The sequence below is a fragment of the Schistocerca piceifrons genome, chromosome 7 (assembly GCF_021461385.2).
Source record: "Schistocerca piceifrons isolate TAMUIC-IGC-003096 chromosome 7, iqSchPice1.1, whole genome shotgun sequence".
Classification (NCBI taxonomy): domain Eukaryota; kingdom Metazoa; phylum Arthropoda; class Insecta; order Orthoptera; family Acrididae; genus Schistocerca; species Schistocerca piceifrons.
The window spans coordinates 273539322-273558958 of record NC_060144.1 but is presented as its reverse complement, the minus strand read 5'-3'; the positions used below and the strand labels follow the sequence as shown (position 1 = coordinate 273558958).

The 19637-nt window shown below is 46.0% G+C and overlaps 1 protein-coding gene across 1 annotated transcript in view; it reads left to right on the top strand.

Annotated features, from left to right (window-relative positions):
* LOC124805166 (cytochrome P450 6l1-like) overlaps positions 1-19637 on the top strand; it is a 169149-nt gene that overhangs the window by 96442 nt on the left and 53070 nt on the right. The window contains exon 6 of the mRNA XM_047265648.1: positions 16833-17045. Within this exon, the coding sequence (XP_047121604.1) occupies positions 16833-17045 (213 nt within the window). The remainder of the gene's footprint in view (positions 1-16832; positions 17046-19637) is intronic.

Sequence of the window (19637 nt, the reverse complement as noted above, 5' to 3'; positions counted from 1 at the left end):
TCAAACTGGCATCATTGTGAAAGTGTAAATACTGCGGCGCGGCTGCAGTGCACAGTTCACGGTCCAAGTAATGGAGGTTATCTTCCAGTGTATTGCACGTGTATTTGTACTGCGGCGGTTAATACATTGCGATCGGTGAAATGCGTGATCTCCCAGACTTCCAAAAAGGGTAACTCGTTAATTCGCAGTTAGCTGGAGCATCTGTGACGAAAACGGATCAACTTTATAACCTTTCACGAGCGACAGAATCCACGGTAATGACAGCAAAAAACTGAACATGGTGAAACACCATCGGCAAAGAGGAATGGTGGACGAAAGCCGAAGTTAACTGACAGAGGCCGACGAGCATTAAAAATGGTTGTAGGCAGACAATATAAAACTTTCACGACAAAAGTGACTACTGAACTCAACACGCGCTTGAGTAATGCTCTGTCGACAAAAACAGTACGGCAGGAGCTTCACAAGCCTAAGGTTATATAATTTAAATACCCGTCTTTTGCAACTGTAATGAGAGTCTTGCTAAAACCAAACGCCTTTCGCTTTGTTCTAAATCACCTTCATTTGTCACTGTAACAATATTGTTCTTTTCTGTTACCATTTTGTTTGCTAGGATCACAAACAGTTCGCGCGCTTTATTTCATTACTATAAACAGTATTACTTCTTGTGGTTACTCAAGGTTCTTTTGTTGTTTTCGTCATTCTTCCTGTTCTTCCACTTATCGTATGCGTCAGATTTTAGCACTCTGCACTTTCAGTAATACTAAGCAGATTCATGTTTTTGTGTTTGAGGAACCACTATTATCTCGCCATTTCGTGTGTTTTATTTCGCTATTGCGAGATGTGTTCGTCTTCTGTTTTGGTCGTCTCGAAATGGCGAGGTGACAGAAATTGTTTACAACATAAAAACGTAAATAAGTTTAGCGTGATGTGTGTCCAAATCTAACACATATAAGCGAAAGAGCGGGAAGAATGACATAAATAAAAAAAAGACCGTGAGTAACAATATGAAGTAATATTGTTTACAGTAGTAAATTAAAGTATGCAAATTGTTCATGATACTAGCAAACAAAACCGTATTGTTGCAGTGACCACTGAAGATAAAGAGCAAACCCACATGCGTGTGGTCTTATATGACTTTCATTACAGTTGCAAAAGACAGTATTTAACCTATACAACTTGCATATTTGTAACAGCGGAAAAAGGTCGAAAAATAAAGGAGAGGATAATAAAAAGGGTCTATTCAAAAATCCAAACATAAGGCATTACAACACAGTAGTGAAGTCAGAATGCCTTATGCAAGCGAAAGCCTGGCATTAAACTATAATGTAGATAAATCAGAAGTACTAGAAAGGCGAATTATAAAGAAAATATTAGGACCACAATACACAGAAGAAGGTTGAAAATTACGAAGTAATGCTGAAGTATACCAAAATATAGAAAATATATCATACGTAATGAAAGAAAGAAGACTCGTGTTTTCTAGATATCTACTGTATTTCGAATGCAGGACAGTAGAGCAACTAGTAAAATTTTCAAATATTTGTGGGGTAACGAGTCCACAACAAGCTGGGTTAGCGAAGTCAAAAAGGATTTAGGAAGAAACAATATAAAAATAGAAGAATAAACAAGAGACAAGTTTTTAGGGAGAAGGTATGGAAACTGGAAGGATTCCAAGGCAGGATAGCAAAAAAGGCTGGGTGAAAATGGTCTGAAGACAGAAAGAAGTAACATAGTGAATAGATGAAGGTATACTGGAAGAAAAGAAAAGAACAAAGAAAGAAGAACTGAATTTGGAACGTGGTTCTCAAATGAAATATTCGCAGTAAAAAAATTAAAAAAGAAATAAAAATGAGGACAGTGAGAGAGAACATTCATGGAAGGGCTGCAATTGAGAAACCCTTAATAAAGGAAACCATTGCAAAGCTGCGAAAGGAATGGTGCCACGACCATAAAACTTAGACACCTGATGACTGGAGGAATGTGGCGTGGTTCGATGAATCGTGGTTTATATTGTTTCCTACAAACAGCCAGGTTTATGCGTGGAGAACCCCAAAAGTAGCCTACGATCAGGCCTGTTTGCTTCCTAAAGCCAAGCATCGGAGAGGATCATTTATGATTTGGGCAGCTACCGTATGTCATGTTCCTTAGTGGCACCTACGTATCATTACCCTCACTGGCTGGATTGCTACAAATGACGTTCTCGATAAGAAAGTGCTTACTATTACGAAAATATTGCTGCCCAACACTGCCGTATTCCAAGACCATAATGCGCTCATACACACAGCCAAAAACGTTGAGGTGCGGTTTATGGAGCACCAGAATATCATCAAACTTTTTCCCTGCCCAGCACAATCGGCAGAACTCAACATCATTGAACCGTCAGGGGGAGTTTTAGAGCGGAGAGTGGGGAACTGCTTTCCAGCTCCAACATCGTTCAAACAATTGGCAGATATTTTGGTACCAGAATGGGAGAACACTCCATTGGAAGCTATTCAGACACACTACGAATCTATTCCACGGAGAACTGCAGCTGTTCTCAAAGCCAATGGTCGCCCACCACCTTATTAATAAAAAAATATTGTGTATATGTCAGGTGTTCACATTCTTTTGTCCATTCTCTGTGAATGCAGTTTTAAGAAAGTGTTACGACCAAATTCTTTTGTAATGTCGTATTTTTTATGCATCTGCTGATGTAAGTTTTCAATGTAAATGTATTTCCGGACATTAAACTAATGATGCGAAATTATTATTGAACAATCTTTGTACCTGAATTCCCTTGTTTAAAAATTCATTCAATTTTTGAGATGCACTTTTCTTTCAAAGTCCTGCAAAAGCGAAAGCAGAACTGTTACCGTAGTTAACTGTGCGTCATTCTTAGATGCCAGGTCCTTTGTCTTCCTGTGGTCAAACCACATGTTTCCAAATGAGATTAATATCAATTTTGCACTAACCTTTTCTCCAATGCTCGACTTTTGTGAATAGATTGTCTTAGCTGCGTGAAACGGAGCGCCCATCTACCTGACGGTACTATTCCATACAACAACACGAACTTCCGTATAAGATGGCAATCGGTTTAATGTTCCAAACAGATAAACTCCAAGTTCTAAATACTGTAATTACTACAGAACTACTAATCTGATTTTTCAGATTTAAGCGCCACTCATTTATAACTACGATATTAGCAGAGGACATTGCTTTAGTTTCTTTTGAAAAAGCAAAGTTGGTCCCGACGTTTCTCTAATTAATAAAACTGTGAAAACAAAGGATGCGTCGGCTATTGAGGACTTTCTCACAATCCATCGGGGTGAAAACACGATTACGGTATCTTTTAGGGTTCACGGAATATCAGAGATGAACAGTTTAGCTAACTTGCCCTATTGGTATTAATCAGAGACCAAAGTGATAACTAAAGAGCGCTTTCGACACGTACAATTTAGTTAGTATGACACACCATCCATCATGAGCCATGCGTTGATTTGCGGAGCATGAATGGAAATATAGAAAAGTGAACCAGAAGTCTATCATGAACAACTCCTCATAGAATACAATTTCCTGTTTAACAGCTGAAAAATCTCCATGTTCGGTTGACATACAACTTGAACACACATTACCTTCAGGAAAAGGACGTACTCTAGTGTTATTTCACTTTGTTACTTCATCGTGCTGACGCTTTCCGGATTCTGTGACTCGACTGGCGGCCGGCATTTATATATGCATGTGTGTCAAGGTAGAATTGGTCCACGTGTCGGTCGTGAGAGTACCTCAACAGGTTGTATGTGGTGTCGCTACACAGGGATCCTGTACGATATTGTTTACGGAAGGCAAATAATAGGACGGGATCGATCAAGATACAAGATAGTCCATGTATGTGGAGTCAAACTTCTAAAAGAAAAACAGGTGGATAAACACAAATTTAAAGTAAAGTAGTATGAGATGTGAGAGTGGGAAAAATGTGACGCTATGTTACCAATATGGCGGCTACTTTGGAGGATGCCATCTGGGATGGAAGTCGTCATCAGCATCATCAAAAGTGTTCTGCCCAAAGACAGGTTCTTACATGGTAACTCTCCATGCTCTCCTGTCTTCTGCCATCAGCATCATCAAAAGTGTTCTGCCCAAAGACAGGTTCTTACATGGTAACTCTCCATGCTCTCCTGTCTTCTGCCATACTCTTCAGGTCCGAGTAATTTCCGCTTCCCTTTGTGTCGTCTATCATCTTGTACCTCCTCTTTCCCCTCAGTCTCCTCCCATAAACTAGACTTTCCAAATCGTATTTTGGCAAGCACTTCCGTCTCAACAGATTTCCGATCCAGTTCTTTTTACTTGCTCTTATAAGCTGCAGCAGACCTCATCTCACCAATGCTTTCCAACACCTTTAACTTATTCACTTTTTCCACCCATCTTATGCTCTCCATTCTCCCCCAATGCATATCTCAAATGCTTCTTGCGTTTTTCATCCTCTCGTCGCCGTGTCCATTTCCGCCCCACAGAGTGCCAAGCTTTTTCCTTAGACCTCTTTCGATGCAACTCCGTTTGTTCAAAAGGAAAGGATTCATGATATCAGGTACATAAAGAATTACACGAGGAAAAGCAGTAGTGTCTTTCATTTGAGAAAAATATCACAATGACACACTTCTTAAGCAACAAATTAAGTGCTGACCATAACACGTAAGGGCCACAGGGTGTCCTCCAGGTGTTACCAGCACGTTGTACGATTGTTGTCACCCGCTTCATCCATTCCTCATGGACTCTAACCAACATAATATGTACCGGAATGCTAGCTCAGGCATTAACAAGCTACTCGATGAAGTGTTAAACGTTTCTAATCTTCACGGCACACAGTTTCCTTCATATCTCTCCACAGATAGAAATCTCTGGGTCTTAAATCGGAGAAACGGAGACCGGTCCACCGGAGCTCTACGACGTATCCATCTCCAGAAAAACTGGGTATCCAGGTACCTCCAGACAGCTATCCTGTAATGAGTTGAGGCACTATCGTGCTGAAAGAAAGTTGTAAATGTCCCGTCTTCAGATAGAAGCGATGACAGCACATCTTCTAACAACTGCAGATGACGGACTGTTACTGTTGGTGTATCCCAAATGAAGAAGAGCCCAACAGTACGAAGACTCTATATTCCACACCAAACCATAACTACTTCGATGTATCATTCCAGTTAGGGTTCACGTCTGATCCATCTGATCAGTATCTGTGAGTCTATTTACCTGTCTGTTCACATAGAAATTTAAAAAAATGGTTCAAATGGCTCTGAGTGCTATGAGACTTAACATATGAGGTCATCAGTCCCTAGAACTTAGAATTACTTAAACCTAACTAACCTAAAGACATCACACACATTCGTGCCCGAGGCAGGATTCGAACCTGCGACCGTAGCGGTCGCGCGATTCCAGGCTGAAACGCCTAGAACTGCTCTGCCACACCGGCCGGCACATAGAAATTACCTTTGTTGGTAAACAGAACATCATAAGGGAAATGACGATTTTCGTCCGTCTGTCACCTATTCTACAAACTAAAAACGACGATTGGGATCTTTTTAGGAGAGATACTGTAATATTTGCATTTTGTAAGGGTGCTATTTGTGTGTGCCAAAAATTCTCACCCGGTGCGACTCAACCCAAATTCCTGAGAGATGTGATGGGTACAGAGTTCTGAACTCTTAATGATTAATGCCAGAACGGCGGTTGACGACTGATCCGTAGTTATTTTAAACTGTCAAGTTTTCGGCTTGCCTGTGACAAAATCATTTGACCATATTTCGTGACAATTTTTTCCACCGCACTGTGGATAACGTGTAGTCTGAAATTCTCTGTGACTACACAGGTACTCCAGTCTCCTTCTATCAGGAGGATCTCGATGCGCTTGACTTCTGTTAACGCCATCAGCTTTCTCTGACCTTTAAGGTTGGTTGGTGGTTAGTGTTTAACGTCCCGTCGACAACGAGGTCATTAGAGACGGAGTGCAAGCTCGGGTTAGGGAAGGATTGGGAAGGAAAGCGGCCGTGCCCTTTCAAAGGAACCATCCCGGCATTTGCCTGAAACGATTTAGGGAAATCACGGAAAACCTAAATCAGGATGGCTGGAGACGGGATTGAACAAACGTCTTTCACAAATGGAAAATAAACAAAGTTATGCTCAGACGAAAGTCGTTATGGTTTTTCTTTCTGTAATTATCTTTCCGTTTCGGGTTTTCTCTCCCATCTCTTGTCATTTGACATTAAATTTATATAACTTACATTTATATAATTTATAAAATTTATCCATCTGATTCTGCTTTAGAAGTGTGGTTCCATGCCCATTGGCCACCCTGTATTTTGTGCCTAGTATTCTTCCTCATTTAGTGCTTCAAAGCATCGTTATCGATTCTGCTTACAGGCGTGAATCATTCAGAAACAGCTCGTAGCCGAATTGTCTTGGTTCAGTGATTTGAACACACAAATATGCAGCGTCAACGTCCAAGGTGTGTCTAGTATACGTCATATTCCGTGCTTTGAGCCAACAGGCGAGATATAATTTTCACCGCAAACTAGCTAGCCGCCGGCAGTTGAGAAAAAAATTCGTAGGGTAAGTTTTCTAATCATAAGTCGCTCGTTCGAATATCACCAGTAGGAACTTTTATTTTTTCCCTACTTTTATTAAAATTCTATATTTTTATCGAATGGAAATGTTCGTTACATTATAGAATCATAATTTTTAATAAAAATTTTATATTTTAATTTTTAATTACTAATCACGTGAAAATGTGTGTATTGACGATAAATTATAATTTGTTACAAAAATGAGAAACATCAAATATAAAATTAAATAATTTTTATTTTTAGAGATTGACCAATATTGTTGAAGTACTTTTTTTTCGTATAACAATAAGGCATTTCGAAAGTATGTCTCAAATTTTAATTTATCTTCATACGACCAGTATCTAAAAATAAAAAGGTGTTACTTCTATTAAAAATATGTTACAGTACATTACGATAACACTACGATTTGCTAATAAATGTGCATTTTTTTGAAAGTGGAACTAAAGACTGGCGAGATGGGAACAAATATTTTTAGAAAGACAGGACTCCTACGAAGCTCACTCAGCAACGAGCGACTACACTGCCTTCCAAAAAAGTCAAGCACCGAGAACATGGTAGGACGCCATTGCAGCTTCATATACTAACACACAATCGGCAGATATGTAAATAATTAGAGTTGCAATTCTCTGCCTGAACTAGAATGGTCACCAGGGCGCATTAGTGTTGCTCCTGTTCAGCGTTGTTACCAGGCCTGGTAGGGTATAATTACAAAGGGTGGGAGGAGTGTCATACATTGAATGATTACTGTAAAGGACACCAGGATGCAGTGTACTGGTGTCAGACAGCGTTATCAACACCTGACAAACTTTGAAAGCGATTTGATTGCCAGTCTCTGTTCCTATCGGATCATGTAATATCCAAATTTGTTGGGCATTTGGATGTGACAGTGGCCCGATTTTGGACTGGATGGTAGCATTGGAGCAGACACACTCGCTGTCAAGGCTCCAGTCGACTACACGTGACCACCAAAAGGGAGGATCACCGTATTGTACCCCAAACACATCGTAACCGCTTCACATCTGTGCCTGCCGTCCTAGAACAAGTAGTGGATTCGCTGGGACATTCTTCTGTGTTATCCCACACCATTGGTCAGAGACTAGACGCAGCTGGACTTAGTCCTATGGGCACGCTGTCATTAACACCACAACACAAACGGATGCGTCTGGAGTGGTGTGGCCAGAAGCATGGACTGCTGATGAATGGCGTCACATTGTCTTCAACGTTAAAAATGTAAATGTCGTGTGACTAGGACCTCCCGTCGGGTAGAGCGTTCGCCGGGTGCAAGTCTTTCGAGTTGACGTCACTTCGGCGATTTGCGCGTCGATGGAGATGAAATGATGATGATTAGGACAACACAACACCCAGTCCCTGAGCGGAGAAAATCGCTGACTCAGCTGGGAATCTAACCCGGGCCCTTAGGATTGACATTCTGTAGTGCTGACCAGTCAGCTACCGGGGGCGGACGTCTTCATCGTTGAACAGCGGCGATACAATACGGCGGCTGACCGTCGTCAGTGAATATGGTGGAAATCTGTGGAGAGGCACCATGCTTTCAGTGTTTTGGAAAAGCACTGCGGTGTTACTCCTGGCGTCGTGGTGACTGGAGCCCTTGGGTAAGACTTTGGATCATAACTGGTACGGACTGAGGGAACTCTAACAGCACAACGCTACATCACGGACATCCTGATTGTTATTTCTCATGTGACAGTATATCATGGTGTCATTTTCCAACAGGATAATGCTCGTCCACACACGGCACATGTCTCAGTGAACCCATGACCAGCAAGATACCCAGATAGAACGTGTGTGGGACCAGCTCGGACGTCAGCTCTCTTCCAGTACCAGCATCCAGGATAGTGAGGATTCGCTACAACAGTTGTGGGCCAGCTGAGGAGAGGATACAACTGTTTTATGGCACCATTTCCAATGGTCTAAGAGCATACATCCAGGCCAAAGGGGGATGCAACGTCATACTAATAAGTGGGCTTCCACCAAGAAATCACTGAAATAACATCATATACCGTCTTATTCCACCCTCTACGAACCATGGCTCTTGCTGTTTGCGGGGTGGCTTGCGTGCCTCACCGATAGAGGTAGCCGTACGGCAGGTGCAACCACAACGGAGAGGTACCTGTTGAGAGGCCAGAACAGACTTGTGATTCCTGAAAAAGAAGCCTTTTCAGTAGTTACAGGAGCAGCAATGTGTATGATTAACTGATCTGGGCTTGTAGCATCAACAGAAAGAGCCTTGCTGTGCTGGTACAGAGAACGGCTGAAAGCCAGAGAAATTACAGCCGTAATTCTTTCAGAAGGCACAAAGTCCTTTGTATGGTCAAATGATGATCGTATCCTTTTATGTGAAATATTCCGGATGTAAAACAGTTCCCCATTTTGTTCTCTGGGTGGGGACTACTCACTAGGAGAAACAAAAGTGGCGTTCGGATCAGAGCGTGGTAGAATATACATTTAAGTGTTAGGAAGTCTTTTCTGGAAGTACACTCCTGGAAATTGAAATAAGAACACCGTGAATTCATTGTCCCAGGAAGGGGAAACTTTATTGACACATTCCTGGGGTCAGATACATCACATGATCACACTGACAGAACCACAGGCACATAGACACAGGCAACAGAGCATGCACAATGTCGGCACTAGTACAGTGTATATCCACCTTTCGCAGCAATGCAGGCTGCTATTCTCCCATGGAGACGATCGTAGAGATGCTGGATGTAGTCCTGTGCAACGGCTTGCCATGCCATTTCCACCTGGCGCCTCAGTTGGACCAGCGTTCGTGCTGGACGTGCAGACCGCGTGAGACGACGCTTCATCCAGTCCCAAACATGCTCAATGGGGGACAGATCCGGAGATCTTGCTGGCCAGGGTAGTTGACTTACACCTTCTAGAGCACGTTGGGTGGCACGGGATACATGCGGACGTGCATTGTCCTGTTGGAACAGCAAGTTCCCTTGCCGGTCTAGGAATGGTAGAACGATGGGTTCGATGAAGGTTTGGATGTACCGTGCACTATTCAGTGTCCCCTCGACGATCACCAGTGGTGTACGGCCAGTGTAGGAGATCGCTCCCCACACCATGATGCCGGGTGTTGGCCCTGTGTGCCTCGGTCGTATGCAGTCCTGATTGTGGCGCTCACCTGCACGGCGCCAAACACGCATACGACCATCATTGGCACCAAGGCAGAAGCGACTCTCATCGCTGAAGACGACACGTCTCCATTCGTCCCTCCATTCACGCCTGTCGCGACACCACTGGAGGCGGGCTGCACGATGTTGGGGCGTGAGCGGAAGACGGCCTAACGGTGTGCGGGACCGTAGCCCAGCTTCATGGAGACGGTTGCGAATGGTCCTCGCCGATACCCCAGGAGCAACAGTGTCCCTAATTTGCTGGGAAGTGGCGGTGCGGTCCCCTACGGCACTGCGTAGGATCCTACGGTCTTGGCGTGCATCCGTGCGTCGCTGCGGTCCGGTCCCAGGTCGACGGGCATGTGCACCTTCCGCCGACCACTGGCGACAACATCGATGTACTGTGGAGACCTCACGCCCCACGTGTTGAGCAATTCGGCGGTACGTCCACCCGGCCTCCCGCATGCCCACTATACGCCCTCGCTCAAAGTCCGTCAACTGCACATACGGTTCACGTCCACGCTGTCGCGGCATGCTACCAGTGTTAAAGACTGCGATGGAGCTCCGTATGCCACGGCAAACTGACTGACACTGACGGCGGCGGTGCACAAATGCTGCGCAGCTAGCGCCATTCGACGGCCAACACCGCGGTTCCTGGTGTGTCCGCTGTGCCGTGCGTGTGATCATTGCTTGTACAGCCCTCTCGCAGTGTCCGGAGCAAGTATGGTGGGTCTGACACACCGGTGTCAATGTGTTCTTTTTTCCATTTCCAGGAGTGTATTTGTATGGAGTGTAGCCACGTAGGGAAGTGAAACATGGACGTAAACAGTTAAGACAAGAAGAGAATAGAAGATTTTGAAGTGTGCTGCAGCAGAAGAATGTTGAAGTGTAGGCGAGTAGATTATGTAACTAGTGAGGAGGTACTGAAAAGAGCTGGAGAGAAAAGAAATTTGTGGCACAACCTGGCTATAAAAAGGGATGGATCGATAGGACACATTGGGGACATTAAGGGATCACCGATTTCGTAATGGAAGTGGGAGGGGGAGGTAAAAATTGTAGAGGGAGATCAAGAGATAAATGTAATACACAGATTCAGAAGGATGTGGGTTGCAAAAGTTATTCGGAGATGAAAGGGCTTCAACAGAATAGAGTAGAATGGAGAGCTGCATCAAACCACCTGGCAGATTAAAACTGTGTGCCCGACCGAGACTCGAACTCGGGACCTTTGCCTTTCGCGGGCAAGTGCTCTACCAACTGAGCTACCGAAGCACGACTCACGCCCGGTACTCACAGCTTTACTTCTGCCAGTACCTCGTCTCCTACCTTCCAAACTTTACAGAAGCTCTCCTGCGAACCTTGCAGAACTAGCACTCCTGAAAGAAAGGATATTGCGGAGACATGGCTTAGCCACAGCCTGGGGGATGTTTCCAGAATGAGATTTTCACTCTGCAGCGGAGTGTGCGCTGATATGAAACTTCCTGGCAGATTAAAACTGTGTGCCCGACCGAGACTCGAACTCGGGACCTTTGCCTTTCGCGGGCAAGTGCTCTACCAACTGAGCTACCGAAGCACGACTCACGCCCGGTACTCACAGCTTTACTTCTGCCAGTACCTCGTCTCCTACCTTCCAAACTTTACAGAAGCTCTCCTGCGAACCTTGCAGAACTAGCACTCCTGAAAGAAAGGATATTGCGGAGACATGGCTTAGCCACAGCCTGGGGGATGTTTCCAGAATGAGATTTTCACTCTGCAGCGGAGTGTGCGCTGATATGAAACTTCCTGGCAGATTAAAACTGTGTGCCCGACCGAGACTCGAACTCGGGACCTTTGCCTTTCGCGGGCAAGTGCTCTACCAACTGAGCTACCGAAGCACGACTCACGCCCGGTACTCACAGCTTTACTTCTGCCAGTACCTCGTCTCCTACCTTCCAAACTTTACAGAAGCTCTCCTGCGAACCTTGCAGAACTAGCACTCCTGAAAGAAAGGATATTGCGGAGACATGGCTTAGCCACAGCCTGGGGGATGTTTCCAGAATGAGATTTTCACTCTGCAGCGGAGTGTGCGCTGATATGAAACTTCCTGGCAGATTAAAACTGTGTGCCCGACCGAGACTCGAACTCGGGACCTTTGCCTTTCGCGGGCAAGTGCTCTACCAACTGAGCTACCGAAGCACGACTCACGCCCGGTACTCACAGCTTTACTTCTGCCAGTACCTCGTCTCCTACCTTCCAAACTTTACAGAAGCTCTCCTGCGAACCTTGCAGAACTAGCACTCCTGAAAGAAAGGATATTGCGGAGACATGGCTTAGCCACAGCCTGGGGGATGTTTCCAGAATGAGATTTTCACTCTGCAGCGGAGTGTGCGCTGATATGAAACTTCCTGGCAGATTAAAACTGTGTGCCCGACCGAGACTCGAACTCGGGACCTTTGCCTTTCGCGGGCAAGTGCTCTACCAACTGAGCTACCGAAGCACGACTCACGCCCGGTACTCACAGCTTTACTTCTGCCAGTACCTCGTCTCCTACCTTCCAAACTTTACAGAAGCTCTCCTGCGAACCTTGCAGAACTAGCACTCCTGAAAGAAAGGATATTGCGGAGACATGGCTTAGCCACAGCCTGGGGGATGTTTCCAGAATGAGATTTTCACTCTGCAGCGGAGTGTGCGCTGATATGAAACTTCCTGGCAGATTAAAACTGTGTGCCCGACCGAGACTCGAACTCGGGACCTTTGCCTTTCGCGGGCAAGTGCTCTACCAACTGAGCTACCGAAGCACGACTCACGCCCGGTACTCACAGCTTTACTTCTGCCAGTACCTCGTCTCCTACCTTCCAAACTTTACAGAAGCTCTCCTGCGAACCTTGCAGAACTAGCACTCCTGAAAGAAAGGATATTGCGGAGACATGGCTTAGCCACAGCCTGGGGGATGTTTCCAGAATGAGATTTTCACTCTGCAGCGGAGTGTGCGCTGATATGAAACTTCCTGGCAGATTAAAACTGTGTGCCCGACCGAGACTCGAACTCGGGACCTTTGCCTTTCGCGGGCAAGTGCTCTACCAACTGAGCTACCGAAGCACGACTCACGCCCGGTACTCACAGCTTTACTTCTGCCAGTACCTCGTCTCCTACCTTCCAAACTTTACAGAAGCTCTCCTGCGAACCTTGCAGAACTAGCACTCCTGAAAGAAAGGATATTGCGGAGACATGGCTTAGCCACAGCCTGGGGGATGTTTCCAGAATGAGATTTTCACTCTGCAGCGGAGTGTGCGCTGATATGAAACTTCCTGGCAGATTAAAACTGTGTGCCCGACCGAGACTCGAACTCGGGACCTTTGCCTTTCGCGGGCAAGTGCTCTACCAACTGAGCTACCGAAGCACGACTCACGCCCGGTACTCACAGCTTTACTTCTGCCAGTACCTCGTCTCCTACCTTCCAAACTTTACAGAAGCTCTCCTGCGAACCTTGCAGAACTAGCACTCCTGAAAGAAAGGATATTGCGGAGACATGGCTTAGCCACAGCCTGGGGGATGTTTCCAGAATGAGATTTTCACTCTGCAGCGGAGTGTGCGCTGATATGAAACTTCCTGGCAGATTAAAACTGTGTGCCCGACCGAGACTCGAACTCGGGACCTTTGCCTTTCGCAGGCAAGTGCTCTACCAACTGAGCTACCGAAGCACGACTCACGCCCGGTACTCACAGCTTTACTTCTGCCAGTACCTCGTCTCCTACCTTCCAAACTTTACAGAAGCTCTCCTGCGAACCTTGCAGAACTAGCACTCCTGAAAGAAAGGATATTGCGGAGACATGGCTTAGCCACAGCCTGGGGGATGTTTCCAGAATGAGATTTTCACTCTGCAGCGGAGTGTGCGCTGATATGAAACTTCCTGGCAGATTAAAACTGTGTGCCCGACCGAGACTCGAACTCGGGACCTTTGCCTTTCGCGGGCAAGTGCTCTACCAACTGAGCTACCGAAGCACGACTCACGCCCGGTACTCACAGCTTTACTTCTGCCAGTACCTCGTCTCCTACCTTCCAAACTTTACAGAAGCTCTCCTGCGAACCTTGCAGAACTAGCACTCCTGAAAGAAAGGATATTGCGGAGACATGGCTTAGCCACAGCCTGGGGGATGTTTCCAGAATGAGATTTTCACTCTGCAGCGGAGTGTGCGCTGATATGAAACTTCCTGGCAGATTAAAACTGTGTGCCCGACCGAGACGAGGTACTGGCAGAAGTAAAGCTGTGAGTACCGGGCGTGAGTCGTGCTTCGGTAGCTCAGTTGGTAGAGCACTTGCCCGCGAAAGGCAAAGGTCCCGAGTTCGAGTCTCGGTCGGGCACACAGTTTTAATCTGCCAGGAAGTTTCATATCAGCGCACACTCCGCTGCAGATTGAAAATCTCATTCTGGAAACATCCCCCAGGCTGTGGCTAAGCCATGTCTCCGCAATATCCTTTCTTTCAGGAGTGCTAGTTCTGCAAGGTTCGCAGGAGAGCTTCTGTAAAGTTTGGAAGGTAGGAGACGAGGTACTGGCAGAAGTAAAGCTGTGAGTACCGGGCGTGAGTCGTGCTTCGGTAGCTCAGTTGGTAGAGCACTTGCCCGCGAAAGGCAAAGGTCCCGAGTTCGAGTCTCGGTCGGGCACACAGTTTTAATCTGCCAGGAAGTTTCATATCAGCGCACACTCCGCTGCAGAGTGAAAATCTCATTCTGGAAACATCCCCCAGGCTGTGGCTAAGCCATGTCTCCGCAATATCCTTTCTTTCAGGAGTGCTAGTTCTGCAAGGTTCGCAGGAGAGCTTCTGTAAAGTTTGGAAGGTAGGAGACGAGGTACTGGCAGAAGTAAAGCTGTGAGTACCGGGCGTGAGTCGTGCTTCGGTAGCTCAGTTGGTAGAGCACTTGCCCGCGAAAGGCAAAGGTCCCGAGTTCGAGTCTCGGTCGGGCACACAGTTTTAATCTGCCAGGAAGTTTCATATCAGCGCACACTCCGCTGCAGAGTGAAAATCTCATTCTGGAAACATCCCCCAGGCTGTGGCTAAGCCATGTCTCCGCAATATCCTTTCTTTCAGGAGTGCTAGTTCTGCAAGGTTCGCAGGAGAGCTTCTGTAAAGTTTGGAAGGTAGGAGACGAGGTACTGGCAGAAGTAAAGCTGTGAGTACCGGGCGTGAGTCGTGCTTCGGTAGCTCAGTTGGTAGAGCACTTGCCCGCGAAAGGCAAAGGTCCCGAGTTCGAGTCTCGGTCGGGCACACAGTTTTAATCTGCCAGGAAGTTTCATATCAGCGCACACTCCGCTGCAGAGTGAAAATCTCATTCTGGAAACATCCCCCAGGCTGTGGCTAAGCCATGTCTCCGCAATATCCTTTCTTTCAGGAGTGCTAGTTCTGCAAGGTTCGCAGGAGAGCTTCTGTAAAGTTTGGAAGGTAGGAGACGAGGTACTGGCAGAAGTAAAGCTGTGAGTACCGGGCGTGAGTCGTGCTTCGGTAGCTCAGTTGGTAGAGCACTTGCCCGCGAAAGGCAAAGGTCCCGAGTTCGAGTCTCGGTCGGGCACACAGTTTTAATCTGCCAGGAAGTTTCATATCAGCGCACACTCCGCTGCAGAGTGAAAATCTCATTCTGGAAACATCCCCCAGGCTGTGGCTAAGCCATGTCTCCGCAATATCCTTTCTTTCAGGAGTGCTAGTTCTGCAAGGTTCGCAGGAGAGCTTCTGTAAAGTTTGGAAGGTAGGAGACGAGGTACTGGCAGAAGTAAAGCTGTGAGTACCGGGCGTGAGTCGTGCTTCGGTAGCTCAGTTGGTAGAGCACTTGCCCGCGAAAGGCAAAGGTCCCGAGTTCGAGTCTCGGTCGGGCACACAGTTTTAATCTGCCAGGAAGTTTCATATCAGCGCACACTCCGCTGCAGAGTGAAAATCTCATTCTGGAAACATCCCCCAGGCTGTGGCTAAGCCATGTCTCCGCAATATCCTTTCTTTCAGGAGTGCTAGTTCTGCAAGGTTCGCAGGAGAGCTTCTGTAAAGTTTGGAAGGTAGGAGACGAGGTACTGGCAGAAGTAAAGCTGTGAGTACCGGGCGTGAGTCGTGCTTCGGTAGCTCAGTTGGTAGAGCACTTGCCCGCGAAAGGCAAAGGTCCCGAGTTCGAGTCTCGGTCGGGCACACAGTTTTAATCTGCCAGGAAGTTTCATATCAGCGCACACTCCGCTGCAGAGTGAAAATCTCATTCTGGAAACATCCCCCAGGCTGTGGCTAAGCCATGTCTCCGCAATATCCTTTCTTTCAGGAGTGCTAGTTCTGCAAGGTTCGCAGGAGAGCTTCTGTAAAGTTTGGAAGGTAGGAGACGAGGTACTGGCAGAAGTAAAGCTGTGAGTACCGGGCGTGAGTCGTGCTTCGGTAGCTCAGTTGGTAGAGCACTTGCCCGCGAAAGGCAAAGGTCCCGAGTTCGAGTCTCGGTCGGGCACACAGTTTTAATCTGCCAGGAAGTTTCATATCAGCGCACACTCCGCTGCAGAGTGAAAATCTCATTCTGCATCAAACCAGTCTTCGGACTGAAGACCAGAACAAGAACCATCTTAACCCGCGAAGTTTTATCTCGTTTCCTCCTCCCGTGCTGGGAGCTTCACAGTTTTGTCAGGCAGTGTGATTTTTTCTTTTTCTTTTAACGTTTCAAAGCATCCCAATGTAGCCTCAGCGAGCGAGATGGCGTAGTGGTTAGCACTCTGGACTCGCATTCTGGAGGACGACGGTTCAAACCCGCATCCGGCCATCTCCAAACCCGCATCCGGCCATCTTGATTTAGGTTTTCCGTGATTTCCCTGAATCGCTTCAGGCAAATGCCGCGATGATTCCTTCGCATGTGTGCGGCCGACTTCCTTACCCATCCTTCCCTAATCCGATGGGACTATGACCTCGCCGTTTGCTCTCCTCCTACAAATCAGCCAGCCAACCAATGCAACCCCGTTAAAGAACTGAATCTTTCAGAAACTGTACTTTTTCGCATTGTCTTTGCCCCAGGTCAGGGATTTAGCCACACAAACCTGTAGCATCGACGCACGGGCTGCCTCTAGGATACGGCACGTGGTTGTTTATTTTGAGACGTGGTTTCCTCCCGCAGAGGGCGGCCTGGAGCTGAGCACGGCGCAGGGGTCCATCCTGGTGACGGCGGGCTCCGAGACGACGGCGACGACGCTGACCTGCTGCCTGTACGAGCTGGCCGCCAACCCGGCGCTGCAGGAGCGCCTGCGGCACGAGGTCAGGGAAGGGCTCGGGCCGCTCCCCTCCTACCAGCAGATCGCCGCCATGACCTACCTGCACATGGTCGTCGCAGGTGAGCGCGCGCAGCCTCCCAGCCGCTCAAACGCCGTGTAAACGCAGTTCGTATCGTAAACTTCTACTAGAGTAACACATAGGCTGTGTATGCAAGGCCGATCGACCATTTCAATTCACACAATTTGCTGTCAAATATACAGTTTGGTATTAGAAATGGCTTAGCAACTGAAAATACCATATTCTCTTTTCTCTGTGAGGCCCTGGACGGATCAAATAAATGATTACGAGCGCTAGGTGTCTTCTTTGATTTAACTAAGGCGTTCCATTGTGTCGATGACAAAATATTACTTCAGAAGTTGGACCATTGTGGAATAAGGGGAGTAGCTCGCAACTGTTTCATCTCTTATTTAAGAGTCATGTACTGTGCGGCTGGTTCCGGCGGAGGCTCGAGTCCTCCCTCGGGCTTGGGTGTGTGTGTTTGTCCTTAGGATAATTTAGGTTAAGTAGTGTGTAAGCTTAGGGACTGATGACCTTAGCAGTTAAGTCCCATAAGATTTCACACACATTTTTTTTTTTTTTTTCTTATTTAAGGGCAGACAGCAGAAAGTTGTTCTCCACGACGTGCGGTCCCAGTGGGGCATAGTTAAGTCAGGAGTGCCTCAGTGGTCAATGTTGAAGCCTCTTCTGTTTCTTCTTTATACAAGTGATGCGCCTTCTAGTATTACAGGCGATTCTAAAATATTTGTTTGCTGACGACACCAGCTTGGTAGTGAAGGATGTGTGCAGTATTGACACAGTATCAAATAATGCAGTGCTTATAGAAAATAAATTGATGTTAAATTACAGTAAGACTGTTTTTACACTTCCTAATACACAGTTCAACAAAAACTGACATTTTGATTACACAGAATGGGGATGTGATTAGTGAGACCATACAGCTCAAATTCCAAGGCGTTCAGATAGTCAGTAAGCTGTCGTGGAAAGTTCATGTTCTGGATTTAGTTCAAAAACTAAATTTTGCTTTAATTACCATTAAAACAGTATCTGAAATAATCGACAGTTCGACACGAAAAGTAGTCTACTTTGCCTATTCTCATCACTTATGACGTATGTTACTAGTTTTTTAGAAACTCTTCTGATTCAAAAACGGTATTTTTGGCTCAGAAACGGGCGGTTTGAGCAATATGTTGTGTAACTTAGCGAATCTCTTGTCGATCCCTGTTCCGTAGTCTGGGAATTCTGGCAATGGCCTGTCAATTCATATTTTCTAAAATGTGGTTTCTTACTAACGACATCTGTTTTTTTTCATGAATTAATAGCTTTCGGTCAATTAATACTAGGCAGAAATCCAACCTGCATTTGGAACGCACCCCCTTGACTCTTGTCAGAAAGAGGTGCAGTATTCTGTTGCACACATTTTCAATAAGCTGCCACAAGAATTCAAAAATCTTAGCAGTAGTCCATGCACTTTTAAGCCTAAGCGGAAGAGTTTCCTCAAAGCTCACTCCTTCTACTCTGTCGAGAAACTCCTGGACAAATTAACAAATTAAGCTAACTCCTGTGCTACATTGCTGATTATGTTTATTTAAACTTATGGCTTGTCGTGTCCATATGATTCATATAAGTTTCATTTTAGCTGTTGTTACTTTTCTGTTATAATTTCATGTACTGACTCGTTCCATGACCATGGAGACATGGTCCTCAATTTGACCGTACGGTACATGACATATAAAAAAATAACAAAATAGAGAGGATCTTTCATGACATCCAGCGAGTGTTGTTGCTCCTCAAGCTTGGGTTTTGCCGAATGATACAGCGATAGGATTTGAATAATTACCGTTTCGATCTTACGACCTGCGTCGATACGAACAGAACCTGTGCTTCTTATCTTTACTTTCTTTTCTACTTAACCTGCCGTTAGCTAGGTTTACCATACGTCCAGGATTAGCTCGGACACTCCTGGTGTATTAGTGCTGTGCAGGATAACAAAAATGTCCAGAGAATGAGAACATGTTCCAAGTGGGCTGTAATCTGCTACAGTTTCGACTGTAGGTAATTTTCAGGTATATGTAATGCGTTAAAAAATAGTGACATTGGTTTATACATCAATAGTATACAAGCTATCGCATACGCCCATAGTTTATAGGTCAAATTACTTAAATGTTTTAAGCTTCACGCGTCATTTCACATTTTACTACATTGTTGGTACATGTGTACAGGTGGGAATCATATTTCTGTACATATGTGGCACAAGAACAATAGGATAGTGTACATGATTACGTCCATTAGCCTACACATACAGAAAGCTGCCATATCACAGTATAGGTTCAGTTGTTACGGTAGACCAAAGACGTTTAGAATTCTGTGAGGGCTGTTCGGAAAGTAAGATCCGATTGGTCACGAAATGAAAACCACAGTGAAAATCAAAAATTTTTTAGTCGCAACAGGTAGCCACATCTTCCAGCTACCTCTGTAAACAGTCGCCGCTCCGACTTAGACATTTGTCGTGGCCTTGTACAAACTTTCCAGTACCCTCGTCACAGAAAGCAGCCGCCTGTACTTTGCGCCAATTCTCTACGCCGGTCTGCCTTTCGTTGTTTGTGCCAAAATGATGTCTTCGTAGCCAGCGGTTCACGTGAACAGAGATGAA